This window comes from Bactrocera oleae, chromosome 6, assembly GCF_042242935.1.
Source record: "Bactrocera oleae isolate idBacOlea1 chromosome 6, idBacOlea1, whole genome shotgun sequence".
Classification (NCBI taxonomy): Eukaryota; Metazoa; Arthropoda; class Insecta; order Diptera; family Tephritidae; genus Bactrocera; species Bactrocera oleae.
The window spans coordinates 18,779,277-18,798,177 of NC_091540.1; the positions used below are offsets into that span (position 1 = coordinate 18,779,277).

Sequence of the window (18,901 nt, forward strand, 5' to 3'; positions counted from 1 at the left end):
ACAATACAATAATAGAGTGGCGAGGAAGAAACCATTCATGAGTAAGAACAATATACAGAAGAGGATGAACTTTGCACAGGATCACATAAAAAAAGATTTTTCTTTCTGGAATCGGGTTTTATATACAAAAGTAAGTAAATTCAACGTATTTCGTTCAGATGGACAATCTTATATTGTATATGGCCCAAATCTAATGAAGTGCCTAAGAAATCGAATCTTCGTCCTACGATAAAGTATTGCCTTGGTACTGCGATGGTATGGGTTGCGATATCTGCTGTTGGACCGGGAAATCTCCATATCATCGAAGGAAATATGTATTAAATTTATTATTTGAATCTTTTGCAATCGAATGTTAAAGAAACTGCTAGAAAGTTGGGAATAGAAGAAGAATTTATTTTTTATAAGGATAACGACCCCAAGCACAAGGTTAACATCGTCCGCTGTTGGCTCCTTTACAACTGTCTCCGTGTGCTTGAAATTGTCCACAATCTCCTGGTTTGAACGTTATTAAGCACGTATGGAATTAATTGTAGCAAAAATTATAAATCACAACATAACGAACAAAACCGGATTAATAAAAGCATGGAACATTATACCAATTTCTTCCTGCTAAAAGTTGGTGGAATCGATGCTGAATCATTTGATAGCAGTTCTACAATGAAAAGGACTGCCAAAAAAATGATACAAAAGTATTAATCTTTTTTGACCTATAAATGTTACTTTGAATTCCTTTTGTGCTCCATTATTACTTTGTTATTGAAATTGATGTTTATTTCAATTTTTCCTTACTTCGTCTGAACTGAAGCTTTTATTGTCAAAGTTTTTTTTGTTTTTTATTAATGTGCACATATTCCACAATTCAAACTTAATTTCTAAATGATTAATACATTTTTAGAATACTATGTAGATATTTAGGGTAACGTATAGCTTTTCTAAATGTTCCATTATAGTACCTAGTATTTTCGCATTGATAGTTAAAGCTGTGATGCGAGTTTTGGACTTTGAAAACTTGTGGCTTTAATGGTGAGAGATGTGGGCTTTCAAAATCTGAAGCTTTTTTCGACAAAGTGAGTGAGTTAATCTCTCGAATATTTAAAACATTTAGTCGAATGGTAAGTGAAAAGGATTCATAATTCAAAAAAAAGAATTAATCAGCTTGGACGATCCTAAATCAAAAGCTCAAAAAACTCTGACAGAACTTCTACGATTTGCAATCATTCTATTCTCAAGGATGACTTCCAAAGTACTGACAGGTATGTTGTCCTTGTTTTCAAACCAACGAATGAAAAAGCTTCTTGTAAAATCTGTCAGTCGCTCTGGGTGGCTTTTAACAAAGCTTTGTTGTATGTTCGATGAAAAGAGCTGGATAATATTGATTAAGCGGTAAAATTAGCTTTAAAATTACATATATTTACATAATTTTACCAATAAAATTTTTTTCTGTGCTGTTGCCAAATGTCACTATAATCACAAAGACTTGTAAAAGCTCGGCCAAATAGTAAAATATCTAAGCTCCAAATACACATACGTATATGCTAATTGAAAGCTTCTTGACATCCTTTAAATTACATGATCTATAGAGATAAGTTTTAAGTTCCAGATGCGGCGTTGCCATATTTCACCCTAGCAACAAAGAGCTGTAGCAGCAAAAAATTATAATGCCTTTAAGTTTTGTTTATCTTGAAACTTCACAACAAGGAGTTGGAGAAGTTCAGCCAAACAGTAATTTATAATTCCTTTAAAGCTTTAATCTATAGATAATTGCTTAATTCTCACACTACGGACTCACAAAGAACGCATGCAATAGTAAAATATTGATTATGCAATTAGATATCAAGTAGACAACAACAAATACGAGTATTCAAACATTAAAAAGTAGGTGAAATAAAGGCATCATAAAGAATAAAAGTACAAAGCAAATAATAAAATGCAAAATGCAAATCAACGCTTAACGGTGTTCATTAGACGCAAAAAATCAGGCAATTTCTTTGTTCTCCGTACTACGTCCTTTTGAATAAAAATTGTGATTGCTATGAGGGCATTTGTTGTTGTTGTTTGTAGATTTTTTCTTACAACAACCAGAATAATGCATATATGGATGTGTGTAACTAGATATATATTTGTTTGAGTAATTTATTCGGCAGGAAAGTGCTTATGTGGGTAAGTATATTTGTACAAATGTATTGTATATAATACAGAGGCCACCCTTCCCAGCACCCGGTGCTTACCCGCTCATCTGAAAACACAAACGATTCTTCTCCATGCTCTCCCGTATAATGCTCATCAAGTCGTTGCGATTCAATGCGGTTTTCCAGCATTCAGCGGAGTTGCGCTGTCGTTGAGCCAGAACGGACGAGGCGGTGTCGGCGCTCACGGCGGTAGCTGTGTTCTTCTGTGGATTACGTAGCTGAACGCCATCGACAACATCACCTAATTGCTGCTGCTGCTGCTGAGACTGTTCCAATTTGCTCGGATGTTGTTGTTGCATGTGCCGATTGTACCAACAGGCCTCGCTGCCGACCGAGAGGCTGCGCTGACGTATTTCATGGCAATGGTCCTGAAACAGCCGTTGGTTTGTTGGCGGTTGATGGTTGTTTTTAGTGGTAGCGGTGGTGGTGGTGATGGTGGAGATGGTGGTTATGATGCATGTTGAGTGCATGAATGGATGAATGGCATGATGTTCACGAGTTGTAGATGAATGAAATGCAATAACGGTAAAGATGATGATGATTGTAATGTAATGTTAAGCAGTTGTTGGTATTGAGATAGTAGTGGTTGTAGTTGCAGTAGTGGTTGTTGTTGTTGTCGTCATCGTCATTGTGATGAAAATGCAACGAAAAATAGAAAACAAAAATAAATAAAACAAAATTAAAATTAAATATACATATATACATAATTGAAGTATAACAAGTAAAGAAGGGATAAGTTCGTTTGCAAACGAACATTTCATACTCTTGCAACTTGCAAGGAGCAAAGCTAGAAAAATACCTTCAGCTGTTGGCAAAACTTCATATTCAGAAATGTTCCGAAAGAATTCAACATTCATTATTCGACAAAATTTTAAATGAATTACAATCAAATTTGGTATTTTATTAAGCGTTATTATAAGTCAAATACTGAATTCGTTTTATAGTATTTTACTTCTCGTCAGCTAAAAATATATTGAAATCATCTGCGAAGGAGATATATATGACATAAACTTAACCCAAGAGGCTAAATTTATTATAATGAGTTGATGTGAGAACCAGCGGATCGAAATTCATTATATTAGGGATATGTTGCTAGATCAATTTAATTCAGCGCTAAACCAATTATATAATAAGGTTTGTTAGAATAACGGAAATCAATATATGTAGTATATACAAGTTTGGTGGTAAGTCTAATTTATTCGCGCCTAGGCACAGTATTTAATCCAACACAATGTCTTAACAGCCGAACATTCAAATTACAATATACTAAAGTTAAAGAATATGCCCAGATTCGACTTAAGTTTTTTTATTATATAGCCATAGAGCTAAATATATTTATTTTTAATAATATTGAGTTGCCAATATGACTGAAAATAAATTGTACTACACTGGTCTCGTTGGCCTTATTGAGACAAACAAAACAATTATTCGCAAGTTATTGGTCTTAACGAAATTCAGGAAGGTTTGTGACCTCTATTGTTATTTAGTATAACCCGAAAATATTGTGAAAATCTAGCAAATTACGCTAGTTATAAAATCGGTAACGAAATGTTGGAAGATCGTTACAACTATTAAATTAAATCTAGAAGATTATCCTGAAGAATAAAATTATTTTTTCATTAAAATTAATCTTGTTAGACCGAAGATTTGTCAGCCCATGTAGTATATATGTATATTCATGATTTATGTTAGAATTTCGAATTGTAAGATATTTCACACCTCAAGGCTTGCTCTTATGTTCTTGGATTACATATATTTAAAGTATCAACATTTAAGAAGTCAATACTACTAACTCTAGTGAACTGTATTATAAATTGTTGTCATGTTATTCTTTAAAAAAAAATCATTGTATTTTTGGATTTCCTATAAAGCAGTTTAAGACTCTATTTGTACGGAATTTAAAAGCTTTCGTGATTTCTGCTTTACCCTTCACCGCACTCGTTGTTTCTCTGTGAACTTATTTCCCATTTCAACGATTCTAGGCAATAGAAGGTAAAATGAATAGCCGCCTGCCAAGAGGAACATTCCTTATATACTCCAACCATATCAGTAGAAAAATTAAGTAACATAAAATCCTCAAAATTTCTCATGAACTGAAAGCCATAGAAAATGAATCGATCACACTTTAAAAGCGTTTACAGCTGTAAAAGCTTCCAACTACTACTGCTTTTAAGAGCTTTAAACTTTTAAAGCTTTATGATAGACTAAAGTTTGCAAGTTACCATGAAAACTGGACAAAAATATTGAATTGTAGGCTCCAAGAACAAAAATATTTGCACTGCGTAGATTATTGTCACACAGGACTATTCTCACCCTCTTGTTGCCATAGAGAAAATGAAATAACGGTAAAGACACCTGCAGTGCACTGCATTTTGTAAATATTTATAGTTGTCCTTCAAAATTTACTAATCTTTTCGTGTACGAATTTGAGTTTAAAAGAAGTTAATACACAAATCTTTCTCAAACCTCACAAATGTCCTTTTTCATATTTTATGCTCCTAAAAATTACTTAAAAATTTACCTCAACGAGAGTTTATTTCTGGGTTTATCTTCAGCAAAATATTAAGCGTAATCATCAACTGTATAATTTACATGACTTCATTGCTCAAAAATTAAACTCAATTGCTGAAAAATATCAATTTTGCATGCAACTCAAGCGTTTAGGTAGTATAAATGCACAAATCAAACAATTAGCATGCTTAATTATATTCTAGTAGGACACTTTAACAAATAAATATTAAATTAGGAAATGTTGGCATATAGGCTTTGTTGCGACAATAAATAAAATATGCTGCATTGATAATCAACTCTTCGATATTAAAATTTAATATTTTGTAGTTGTTGTCGCATATCCGTACCTACAGATAGTTGCCATACATTCATTTATATGTCATTAATTACCTTTTGTTTTCGCGCCTTACGCAGCATTTTGACGCGCGTCGACGCCTGTCGCATGTACACATCCGTCGATGAGCGTACATAACCCGCAGGTGTAATCGGTGCACTCGTCACTGTCGTCTCACAGCCGCGACAGTCTTCGATTTTCAGCAGCGTATCCTTAGTGCTGCAACATTTCAGATTTGCTGACGTCATATTCTCATAGAGACTCTCGTGCGGGCAGATTGCGGCAGACGCGTCGATGTGTGGTGGCGTGTGTTGCTGTTGTGGCGCTGCCGCGTTGCCCGTTTCCTGCTGCTGTTGTTGTTGATACAACATTTGCTGTTGCTCCGCCGCTATGGCGGAGGTTTTCAATTTATTGAACTTGCTGCCGCTGGAATGACCTTTCGACTTTCCGGCCACACCCGGCGCCAAGGGTGCGCTCACGCTACTGGCGACTAATGCGCCACTTGTCGCTGTGGCAGCAGCATTGGTCGCGGCTGCTGCTTCCTTTTCCTTATCACTGTTACTGTCATCGTCCTCATCATCCGATTTAATTAGTTTGCGCGGCCGATAGCGGTGTTGGCGACGTGTGTGTCCATGTCCGTGACCAGCGTTTGTCTTTGTCGCCGCGTCCAATAAGCCGGCCGTTGCGCCGTTCCCTGTTTTTTTCAACTTACCGCCGCCGCCGCCACCCGCGCCTCCACCGTTAGCTGCAGCGGCGGCCGCGGCTGATTTTGATTTGCCCTCAGGGCTGACAGTAAGACGGACGTTGATTGTTTTACTGCCACAGTGTGGTACCACCACGGACTTGCCGATCGACTCGTATATCGTATAGACGATGCCGACAATGTCATCCTTTGTGATTTTGCCGTGATGGCCGTCGAGGTCGTAGAAGGTGAAGGAGAACTGTAGTGGCTGTGTGGACTTACCACCCTCAACGGAAACGTCGCAAGTGAACTCCTGTGCACATATTGAAGGGGAGAAAAGAAAAGAAGAAAAAACATAAATGCCGTTAGTGTATATGTTGATAGCAAACACAAATAGATAACTAGAGAAGTTCTGAGTTGTAGAAAATATTGAATTGCGCTGACATGTTTAAAAATACTGTCTAGCATTTATGATTTGCCTGCCTCTTCAAGTTTTCATTGAGGCAGACGCAGTTTTTATTTTGCCTCTTTACAGCTTGAGTGCTCGCAAACAGATAGACATATTCATATTTTCCCCCACTTCTGCGCTTAGTGTTTAGTCTAGGCCTTCAGCCTGCCATTTTGCGTTTGCTTGTATTGCAATTTTATGCTCTAATAAATCCCGTTACGCCACTCGCAATATTTTTGCTTAAAAATTTAGCCAATATAGGACAGTACGTGCAGAATTGCAGACTACTATACAGATATGAAATTTTTTTAAAGCATTTGAAAGAAATCTGCTTCACGTACTTCATTGAAATGCATTACATTGTCGAGTGAAAACGGGAAGCGAAAATTTTTGGCAATTAGCCATTTGCGTTTCAATAAAATTAATGAAAATTTCGTAGAAGAATTCTGAGTATAGATGTGAAATGTTTATGGCAGAAGTTTGAGCTAAATAGGACTCTGTATGACGAGCGCAAAATAACTATGGTGTAACTAGTTAGAAGACACGGACACGGGTTTTTGAGGCTAAGGTATACATTAAACTATATTATAGTAAATTTTTGCATGAAGTGAAAATATTTTTACGCATAAAGACGAAAATGTTATAGCTAGTAAATTCTTGTAGATCTGTATTTAGTGCAAATCAACATAAAATGATAACTTTTTTAGTTTATTAATCAAATATTCAAGTTTGTAACAAATGAGTAAATTACAAGGTTGTTAGTTAATGATTTGCTATTATAACAATTAATAGTACGAGTAAGGTAAATAAGTCAAATCATTCTTTATTTTTAACAGTAAAATGTAAAATTTTTAATTATGAACATTTTAAATTTGCGTAAATAAAATCGATGTTTTTCTTACACATGCAAACAGCAAATGGATATTATTTGATCTCAAGACTTATGTATTTATAGACATGTCGAAAGCTAAACGATTGGGAAACTGTTGCCTTCTGAATAGAATTGTAGATTAAGACGGTATCATTGGCAACAACTTGCTTTAAGAAGGTTGCTTCATTGTAATTCACTCTAGAACTCAAAGCTGCAATACCAATACGACTGTTGTCATTATCAGTCTGTCGCTGGTGACTGAGGTAGCTCGTGGCGTTTGATTGACTTCGACGACCTTAGGTCGTTTTCTCCTAGGCATTGTAAACAGTATCGCAATACGTCAATGCGAATCGTTTTCGAGCAACTTTAGTAGTTGACACGCTTCACGATAATAACACAGATGACTAAAATATTAACATTCGAATTTTATTTTTCATTCCAATAGAAAGAGATATTTCGTGTGCGGAGTATTGGAATAAATAATTTCAAAAAATTTTTTTTTGGTTTTCTCATGAATTTCTTGTTTATAATTCTGATGATTTTGTGGTGTTTACAATCTACTTGTATTCATTTATCACTTAAAAAACACATCTTTATTAGCTGGAATGTTTGAAAGATATATTTTTGAATCATAAAAACATAACGAAATAGCTAATTTCGACATTATGAACTAAAAAACTTTTGACAAATTGTTCGGGCTATCGACCCAATCTTATATGTACATATGTGCTATGTACAATATATCCGTAATTGAATCTTCTCTGGCCTACGATAAACATTTCAAACAAAAAATCAGCTATATACTATATCGGGTCATGCTTTCTCGAGTTTTAGCGAGGCAAACGAACAGCAATCGGATGAACATTACTTTGTTGGGAAAGTAAAATTTTCGTTTTCAATATTTTCCTCGCAATTTTTTCCATATTTTTTCGCCGTTTAAACCTTCACTGAACTTGCACGAATATTTCAGCCAAATCGGTTGAGACGTTCTCGAGTTTTAACGAGACTAACGAACAGCAATTCATTATACCCTGAACAGTGTACATTAAGTTTGCCACGAAGTTTGTAGCACCCAGAAGCAAACGTCAGAGACCCTATAAAATGTATACCTAAATGATCAGCATGATGATCTGAGTTGATTTAGCCATGTCCGATTGTCCGTCTGTCTTCCCCTTGCGGGTAGAGGTAAGAATTTACCTGCGGTAAGGCATGCCTGTCGTAAAAGGCGACTAAAAGCCAAATGCACTATGACTGTTATTTTATTTTGCCCAGAAATATCAGCATAGTAAATGATGTTTGATAGTGCTATAATACTCAGCTTGAACTGATATTATAGACTTTAAATGAGATTCCAAATAAAAAGACATTTAATTATCAAGTGACAAATGTCACCAGTCAATAAGTAAGGCGGAGCTCAACTGGCAGTAGCTTCGGCTACACAGTCTTACCGGAGACTCAACTCTGGTACCACGGGGAGCAGAATGCCCTTAGACTTCGGTTCAATCTGCTCATTGGGTTTGGCCCTTTGGGGAGTATCATGGTGGCTGTGGTTTAAACCTAAATGCTGGAAGAACTGAATTTTCAGTTCAAAAAAGAAGTTTCACAAGCAACTGGGTTCCGTAACCGAAAACGAAAGAGGTTTTAGGTCGGCCTCGAATCCTACCAAGATGGTCAGTGTGCCCCTACACACTGGCCACTGCTAACCAAATTAATACTTGCAAAAAGCTCGTATTATTTGGGGCGCTTATCAACGCATTGTTTTGATACGTTGTGCTTTGGAGTACCGTGAGGTAAGGCCGTCGACGGCAGGTACTCACGTTAAACATACCGGACGTTGTCCGTCTGTCTAGTCTCTCAGTGTTTGAGATATCGATCTTTAATTTAGGATATGACCGTTTCTCCCTAAGAAACTGCATATTTGTCGGAATGGCCGATATCGGACTACTATAGCATATTGCTGCCATACAAACTGAACCATCGGGACAAATTCTTGTATAGAAAAATTATTTGTTTGACGAGATATCTTCACGAAATTTTAAACGGATCGTTATCTAAGATATTAATGGAATCTCCAAAGAAATTGTTCGAATCGGATCAGTATAGCCTATTGCTGCCATACCAACTGAACCATGGAAATCAAGGTCTTGTAAGAAACCTTTTGTATTTGTGAAGGGTATTACAGCTTCGCTGCAACCAAAGTTAACGGTGAGTTTTCGTTGTTTTTATAAAGTATACATACATATATGTATGTATAGATTTGTCAAAGAGGCGAGTATTTGCGATGTGCATATTTGAGTTTTAATCCTGAACAGGGTATATTCATTTTGTCACGAAATTTGTAACACCCAGAGAGAAATATTGGAGACCCTATAAAATATATGTACATATATATAAATGATCTGGATACCAATTTGAGTCGATTTAAATACAATATGTCCGTCTCTCAGCCTGTGTGTAGGAATGCATGATGGATGCGGTTTTAAGATGTTTTGGGTACATTAGAAATTGTAGACCAGTTTGTTGACAAACGTACCTACACGTTCTACGTTCTAGGTATGCATTCATAAACAAAATCATAGACGGTCGGTGCCAACAACTCCATTTTTATCCAGTAAAGCATCTTCACCACAGCAAACATTTTCAAAAGCAACAACAATATCTAAGTAAATAGATTAAAATGTTGTATTTCACAAGACCACCTTTGTAAAGAAAGAAAAAAATATTTAGCTCAGGTTGACACGAAAGATTTGAAAACCAAAGCAAACCTCATTTTTGGGATAAGATACTTCTGTGTTTGTGTATCCGACTCTTTTCGGATTCCACAATTTTTTGAGTTCCAAAATGTAGGCGTTTTAATCAACAACTCTCTAGAACTTTGCTAGACGAGTCTAAATTGTATGAAGCACAACATATACATCTGATATCGCAAAATGCTTCACAGTTACAAACTTACATATGCACCACAATAACAAAAATCGACGATGGTTGCAAAGTGCAGCCGAAACCAACAAAATCTTTTAATCAATCCACAAAAATGCAAAATTTATTTATTTTCCGACAGAGGAAGCAGGCATGGTGCCTGATTTAGTGCCGCTTTCAAAAAACGTTTATTGTGTTGAATTCCACTTTTTTATCGAAATCTTGCAAATACTCCTTGTGCCGTAACGTTGAATTTTGCATTGAGATCGCACCATGAGGTGCATTGCGGGAAGTGTTGGCGAGCGGGTGACAGAGTGTTGATGTAAACAACCAGCTCCCGTAGATATACGGTGAAAATCACACTGAATTTGATTTGTTAACGAAAACAGCGAAAGCCACTTCTGTAGTGAGAGCTTACGGTACTCACGAGCCAAATCCAATCAAATCCGAAATCCGTTTATTTTGTTTCAATTGCAGTCCGTAGCGCTTGGTTTGCAGAATTGTGTAGAGATTTATTTGTTATTTGTGCAAACATGTGCAATTAGTAAGGAAACAAAATTCAGATCTGCTGGTGCATAAAGGCGAAAATACGTCAAACCAAATCTGTAGAGCTTGCAAAGGGGAGAAATTGTGCTTGTTGTTAAAAATTATTTATGTATATCTAGTGTTAAAGACGACTACAATTCACCAAGTTTAAAAAAATTTAAACGATAATTAAAACGAACTCCTTCCCCACTTGGCTATTTTAGCTCAAAATCTTCTGCATCATATCTACATACATATTTATATGACCGGATCCATGTTTATATCTGCCAAAGGACAGTAAACTATTTGGAGAATAATTGATACCGTACATAATGAGAGATTCTTAAGTGTTAATTTTGGTCACAAGAGAACTTTACTTTTCGACTGCAGATCAAAATATACTCGAAATAATATTTCTCTGATTCCATGTCAGATTTCAAAAAATCCAGGTATTGGACAAATTTTATTTTAACAAGTAAGGAAGAGCTAAATTCGGATGTAACCGAACATTTTATACTCTCGCAAAGTCAAATGGTATACTCGTTTGAGATTTCTTTGTGGATTGGCTGATATTTTCGGTAGAAGGTCAACTATAGGCACAGGGGTCTACATATTTAGTACTTAGGGGTTTGATTCGATTTAGACAATTTTTGGTCACAGGGTGGCATACTTTAAACGTATTATTCACGCAAAGTTTTACCCCGATATAATCATTGTTGCTTGATATGCATAGTGGAAAGTGAAAGAATCAGATGGAATTTAAAATGGTGTTATATGGGAAGTAAGCGAGGTTGTAGTCCGATCCCATTTTCGCACTATAACATAGAAATATGAGAAGAATTTTACGTACCGAATTTGGTTGAAATCGGTTAAGCAGATCTCAAGATATGGGTTTTCACCTAAAAGTGGGCTGTGCCACGCCCACTGTCTAATTTTGAACGCGGTTCCTATAAAGTCATCTCATACCATCCCAGAGATAAAATTTAATGTCTCTGGCGTGTTTAGTGCTTGACTTATCGCGCTTTTAGTAGTTTTTAACAGTACCGTTATATGGGGAGTGGGCGGAGTTGCCACCCGATTTCAACTATTTTCACACTGTGGGTAGAGGTTCTAAAAAAATTTGCTTCCAGTGAATTTTGTTATTATAACATTAGCGGTTTAGGAGATATGCACATTAAACCTATTAGAGGCGGGACCACGCCTACTTTAAAAAAAAATTTTAACTGCAGATGCCCCTCCCTAATGTGATCCTGTGTACCAAATAACAGTCTTATATCTTATTGCGGAGCTTAGTTATGGTAATTTATTTGTTTTTTATTAATGGCGTTTTGTGGGCGTGGCAGTGGTCCGATTACGCCCATCTGCAATACCAACCATCTCACGGTACCCAGAAACATGTCTACTAAGTTTCATAAAGATATCTAAATTTTTACTCAAGTTAGAGCTTGCACGGACGGACAGACGGACGGACGGACAGACAGTCACCCGGATTTCAACTCGTTTCTTCATCCTGATCATTTATATATATATAACCCCATATCTAACTCGATTAGTTTTAGGTGATACAAAAAACCGTTAGGTGAACAAAACTATTATACTCTGTAGCAACAGGTTGCGAGAGTATAAAAAATGTTGTGAAAGAATTAAACATTCATTGTTCGATGAAATCGTGAACGGATTAAAATCATATTTGGTGTTTTATTAAGTTATATTATAGGTCATAGACTTGCTTAGTTTTATTGTATTAAAATCATCTTCAAATGAGATGTATGCAATATAAACTCAACCGAAGAGGTTAAATTTACCTCAGAGACCAGCACCAATATACAAGTACTCAACCGGATGTTTGAAAGTATTGACATAAGTTATATGGGGCAAGGGCAAGTTTTCACCCGATTTTATCCATTTTCGGCACAAAGATACATCGATATTAGAAAAAAACGCTTACTCGATTCCATTAAGATAACTCACATATTCCATGCATTTTTGGCTTACGGACATACTATTATCAGGAAAGGGTTTTTTCCGAATTTCAACTATATATCTTACACATTGACTGATACTTTTTAGTGAAAAACCAGCCATAGGCACTGTAGTCTACATCTTCGGTATCTGAGGGCTTTAACAGTTATAGTCGTATTTATCGCGATATGTTCTTTGGTGCTTTATTTGGATACAGGAAACTCAAAGAATCTAATATCAGTTTCATCAGCTTATCTTAATTTTTACTCAAGTTAAAGCTTGCACAGAGGCTCAGAATTCAATTCGTCTTGTCATTTATGTATTGTATATACAAGGTACAATTAAAAAGTTCCAGAACTTTTTATACAACGTGGCTTCTAGTGGCGCCATCTGTCTGAAATTGTTATCCCTCAATTGTGTATTCTTCAGTGTTGTCGTATAAAATTTATATAACAGCTGACTTATATAACAGCTGAGATATCGCGCTACATGTGACATTACATTTGTAGTGTCGGTCGGAAAATGAGCATCGAACAAAGAGCCAACATTAAGTTTTGTTATAAACTTGGTAAAACTTTTACCAAAACTCATCAAATGATGAAACAAGTTTATGGAGATGATTGTCTATCCCGTAGCCGTATTCACGAGTGGTTTAAACGTTTTCGAGAGGGACGGGAGGACTTGGAAGACGACGAACGTTCGGGCCGGCCAAAAGATGTTGTGAACGAAAAAAACACGGAAATTGTGCGTGAATTCATTAAAAAAGAGCCTAAATCATCGATTAAATATATGGAATCGGAATTATCAATATCCGCAGCTTCGTTTTATCGTATTTCGACAGAAAATTTGGGCCTCAGAAAGGTTTGTGCTCGATTTGTCCCGCACACTTTGAAACAACACGAAAAACTGACACTCACGACAGATTTTTTGACCAAAAATCGCATTCATATCATCAACCATTCACCCTATTTGCCTGATATGGAACCCTGCGATTTTTATTTGTTCGGAAAACTACATTTGGCCATGAAACCGCTATGCTGACGTTGATGCCATCCAAAAGGAGACGACCGCCATCCTCAACGCTATACCCACAAATGACCTAAAAAAGTCATTCGATAACCTTTTGAACGTGCAAAACGTTATATTCAGGCGGAAGGAAACTATTTTGAAGGCGACCAATAAATTTTTCAAAAAAAAAACAAAAATTTTTTTATAAAAGTCCTGAAACTTTTGAATTGCACCTTGTGTATCCATATCTATCGATTTTAGGTGATACAAACAACCGTTAAATGAACAAAAACTATTATACTGTTATATAGCACATATGGCAATAGTATAAAAAGGTCGCATGAAGTAGCCAGTCGTTCACACTTTTCTCTAATGGACTTTTTTTGGAGATTCCTTAAGAGTAAAAATTTGAAAAGGTATCCAGTCTCTCTTAAGGAATAAAATAAACTTATTCGCAAACAAATACAGAACATTGCACAAATTTCGAACAAAGTGCGAGCATTAAACACTTCTATAATATTATATAAACTAGAAAATATATACCGTAAATATTCCCGTTAAATACTGAGATCTTCATAAACCAAGCATCATTTTTTAAAAGCTACTTAAATTAAATAATAATAATAAATAGTAAGCCCGCGAAAATAATTGCCAAATAAAAAATCAAGCAATAAATAAAATCAAAGAACAAATGGCTGACGGAAATAACAGTGAATTCAAAAGACATGATATCCTGATAATAGAAAAGACTGCCGGAGCGTTAACGGAAATTACTATCACTTTAAACTGAGCGGAGGGTGAGTACCACATACAGTTAAGATAAAGTTGGTGATGGCGAAGGAGTGCTGCTGTAAGCGCCAAATGAATTGTGGGTGAGCGCGTGCGATAATCTACTGAAGGTATTTCGGAAATTATAACGCCACGTTGACTTTTATGACATTACACACGACTTAATGTCATTTAGGTAATTGTGGCGCCTGATGCTTATAACATGCATATGTATATGTTCACTCTTAATGTTCACAAACACGCCCACACACAGAAAATTTATGCTAAAAGCAGATAGCAGCAAAAGCAACCAAAAGAGTGGGAAGGATGAGCTCCAAGTTAAAAGTACTTGCCCTGAATGCCGGGCCACGCATGAAATTTCCTCACTCCACTAACCTCCTTAGTAGGTGGGAGTGGTACGAGGAAGATGGACGTGCGGTGGTAGAGGCGAAAACATATTTCACGCACTGTTGCAACTGGCAAATAGCATGAAAGCGAAAACAAGAAAGATTAGCAAGCGTAAAGTAGAAAATACATATGTATGTATGTACGTCAGGCGGTAGGATTTGTATATGTATTAGAATATAGTATGAGTCTTATAGCACATTCTTGCTACAAACTCATATTTAAGAAACTCTGTGTTTAAGTTTTCTGTTTTAGTGTTTAAACAGTGGTCAATTGTCAAAAACGCAGTGTAATTTTTTTTAACAAAAAGGCCGAATTTAGAAAAATTTTGTTAAAAAATAGGAAGATGTCTTCATAAACACATACTAAAATAGTGTTTAGGTCAGTTTATGGAAATTGGAGTTATTTGAAGTGTTTAGGAAACTTCGTATTTAACTTTTCTAGGTGGAGTGTTTAAAAAACTCTGGTGAGAGAAGATAAGCAATAAAACAGCAGTCAAAACATATCTCCAATAACAAATAAAGTAGTATTTTCTTACGATGAAGAGATGAAGGAGGTATCTGGCGTATAACGAGATATTCAGGGAGTTCATTCTACACAGCAGAGTTAAAAATACGAGTAGCTCTGTAGGCTTAATAATCCGCAAATGCTATTCAATCTCTTTATTTTTTCGCTCTCTCAAACTCTCCGTAGAATTAACTTTAATCCCATACACCTTCTGTTATGAAGAATTAAAGATCGCTCATTTCTAAATTGCTTCCAAAGTTAGGGGAAACTAACAAACCGATAGCATATACTCGTATATAATGGAACTGAGTAATAATTGTGACAAGGTCTAGTTTTTTTAAATTAACTTTCCCAACTTTATCTTTCGTTATTGGCTAACTCAGCAATTTTGCAACAATAAATATAAATGTATATATACAAATGATCAGCGTGATGAGCTGAGCTGATTTAGCCATGTCCGTCTGTCTCAGCTTTTAAGGTATCGATCTGAAATTTTGCACACGTTGCTTTTCCCCCAAAAAGTTGATTATTTATCGAAACCGTTGATATCGCACCACTGTAACATATAGCTGTCATACAAACTGAACGATCGGAATCAAGTGCTTGTATGGAACCTATTTTATTTGTGAAGAGTACTAAAGCCTCGATGTAACCGAAGTTAATTTTTTTTCTCCCTTTTTGATATTATTATTATAATAAATATATTCCGCTTTTACATTTTTCAGTCGTTGATAGAATACTGCTTACCATATCTCCGATTTTCATACGTTGAAGAAAAATTTCAATTTAAATTAATTAAAAACATTAAATAAATAATAAATGCCGATAATTCGCCTGAAACTAATGGTCTTACTTTGACGCATGTACAAGTATATTTAAGTAGATAAACTACATATACTTACATAAGTAGGTATCGACAAACTCATCACTTAATGTATACTTATACAACATACATACATATTACAGATACACCAACGCCAATTCCACTCAAATTTTGTGAAATACGCTCGTTGATGTAAAAATTGTTAATTGTTTATTTTTCAAATAAAATTTATGATTCTCACAGCGACCCATTAAAATGGCTAACACATTGACTAGGCATGCATATGTACATATTTTTTTATGTACAATTGTATGTGTGGGTTTGTACACATGTCGTTGCAACAGCTGAGAGCATTTGCGTAGGCGCAACAGTCGCCGAGGCGCCCATCGAAAATTCTGGCGAATGCTTATTTATTTTCTTTTAAGCGCCATTTGCTTGTTTTCGTGCACTAACGGTACGACTTAGTAATAAAGCAGACATCAAATCGTATTTTCCAGCAATTTGAGCACTTTTTCTTAGAAATTTTCGCTGCATGTCTCAGCGTTTCTTCACTGTTCAATTTGCCTTTATTTTTTTTTGAACTTTCTAATCAGCAATAAAATTCGTCGAAAAATGCAATTTATTGGAAAAATTGGATTTGAAAATCGCTCCCTCCTACAAAAATCAATCTCCTACCACAAACTCGTAGTACTCATAGGAAAATTTAGAAACGATTATCGTAATAAATTTCAACTCGCACATCTTTAAATTGCGTCCACTCAACAGGGAGTGCACACATAGTACAAGAGCAGTGTTTTTACAGACGCTGTTTACCGAAAATAGCGGGTGGTGGCTTTCCTTTGTTTTGGGTTTATCTTTAAATATTAATTATATTGTATCAAGAAAAAAAGTTAATTATGTTTTAATATTTTTTTAAGAGATTATTCGAAGATATGTTATAGAAAATAATTTTTCTAAACCTACTTAATAACTTACATATTTTCATCGCCGTTAGCTTATTCCACGCGATGAAGCTGAATGATGAATAAATCAAATCAATCGAAATATTTCTATCCATCAAAATAAGATCCAAACACATTTTTCATACTTCCATATCCCTAAACAGTGTCAGATCGTACTATCGGGTATTTGTACAATTCAAGATACACACTGATATATGAGGAGTTTTTTTGAGTACAAGCAAAGATGAAAACAACTTTGAATATGCCTTGTAAAAGCTATATGACGACGCCTTGAAGTTTAGCGAACTAAAATAACGAAGCGTGTGGCGAACAGAGGAACGCATGTATTTTCCCACAGTAACAATGTTGGTTTATAAATAAAAATGAAAGACTACAGAGTTTTAACAAGTGGTGTATTTAATATCTCATGTAAAAAGAAACTGGACTCAAAAATCTATTAGAAGAGTTGTTAGAAGAGATGTTACAATGGTATTGATTAGTTCTATACCGCTTTGGCAGTGAAGAAGAAAGTGGTCTTTCATCAAGACAGTGCACCGTGTCACAAATTAGTAAAAATTTCAGCAAAATTAGGCTTCGAATTGCCTTCGTCATTTCGTTTACCGTAAGCTCTTGATTAGGCTTATAGCACTTTTGTTATGTCCTCAAATCTGAAGAGAATACTCGCTGGAAAGAAATTTATCAACAACATTGCAGAGAATGGCCATAAGAAAATTTACACAGATTGAAATAAACCGAAAATCGATGTATCGTTTCGTAAAATCCATTTTTCCATACTTCGATTGCTTAGATATTTCAAATTATCTCCCTAAATCGATTTTTTGAAATTTAAATCATTTGCAAAGTGTGCCCGTGTTAGTGTCCTGGCAACTTGACCGGATTAGTATTAATTTAAAACTTTAAACGCGTTCTTATCGAAACGACATTTTCGGTGCGGTCGCCCGATACCTTAAGTTCTTATCAGTCGACTTACTTGAAATTTGGCCTGAATATTATATAAATATCTATCGTATTAACTAACTAAATCCTTAAAATTGTTAAGTTTGTATTTAAAAGAATGTGAAAGTGAAAAAATCTTTCTTTTTGAGTAACGGCAAATTTATGAAATTTTTTTCAGTTTTGTTGGTTTTAACGATAATGAAACGGTTGGTTCATACGAAATAACTCGTGACGACGAGGACTCGGCTTTTCCCCCTTCTGTTTCAAGACATATAACTTTATGGAAATTGAAGTGTTTTTTTTTTTTAGTGATAAATGGTTGGTAAAAATATCAATTCTTACTTAATCTATTGCAAAAATTGCTCGAAATTATAATACCTCCGTAAGATATACTTACTTGTATGTATTATATTAGTTTATGTAATAATTATCAAGTGTTGTCATGTTGGTGGTGGGAATTATTAGACTTTGAAGAACAAGCCATTTGGCCATAACTCTACAAAATTTATATGGAGATTTTGAAAGTAATATTATATATGTACATATGTAAATCAGCTAATAGGTAATAAAAACAAAAAAACGTTAGCTTCGTCTGTACCCAAGCTCTAATACTCTGAACATATACAATGTTTTACGTACAAGACCTTGATGCCAATTGTTCAGTTTGTATGGCAACAGTTTACATCGATATCTCAAAAACTCGCGTATATACAGACAGACGTTCGGACAGACGGACATGGCTAAATCAACTCGTCACGCTGAATGGATAATGAAAAATAATAAAAATACATCTCTGAAGACGGATCTGTGTTGTGGGAGCTTAGTATAAGACAAGATTTCAAAAGCTCGTACTAAAGAACAATAATCACTGCTATTACTACTAGGCCTCCTTTCTTAAACGAAATTCGCAATTATTTTATCCGCAGGATCTCAAGTGTGAAAAATGTGAGCTCTTAAAACCCAATTACTGACTTAATTTAATTCCACAATCTTCTAACAAAAATTTTGTATAAACTACTTACATATATATTCACACATCCATATTTACATT

General features: G+C 35.3%; 1 protein-coding gene and 1 long non-coding RNA gene across 2 annotated transcripts in view; one reads left to right on the forward strand and one right to left on the reverse strand.

Moving 5' to 3' along the window:
- The window catches only part of nkd (naked cuticle), a 158,777-nt gene that overhangs the window by 5,109 nt on the left and 134,767 nt on the right, over positions 1-18,901 (reverse strand). Inside the window, exons 3-4 of the mRNA XM_014232858.3 lie at positions 5,091-6,029; positions 2,229-2,557 (exon numbers count right to left, since the gene is read on the reverse strand). Coding sequence (XP_014088333.2) covers positions 2,229-2,557; positions 5,091-6,029 — 1,268 coding nt within the window. The remainder of the gene's footprint in view (positions 1-2,228; positions 2,558-5,090; positions 6,030-18,901) is intronic.
- LOC118680522 (uncharacterized) lies at positions 842-1,529 on the forward strand. Its single transcript, XR_004976092.2, has 3 exons — positions 842-916; positions 975-1,112; positions 1,179-1,529. It is a non-coding gene; the product is annotated as an uncharacterized lncRNA (long non-coding RNA).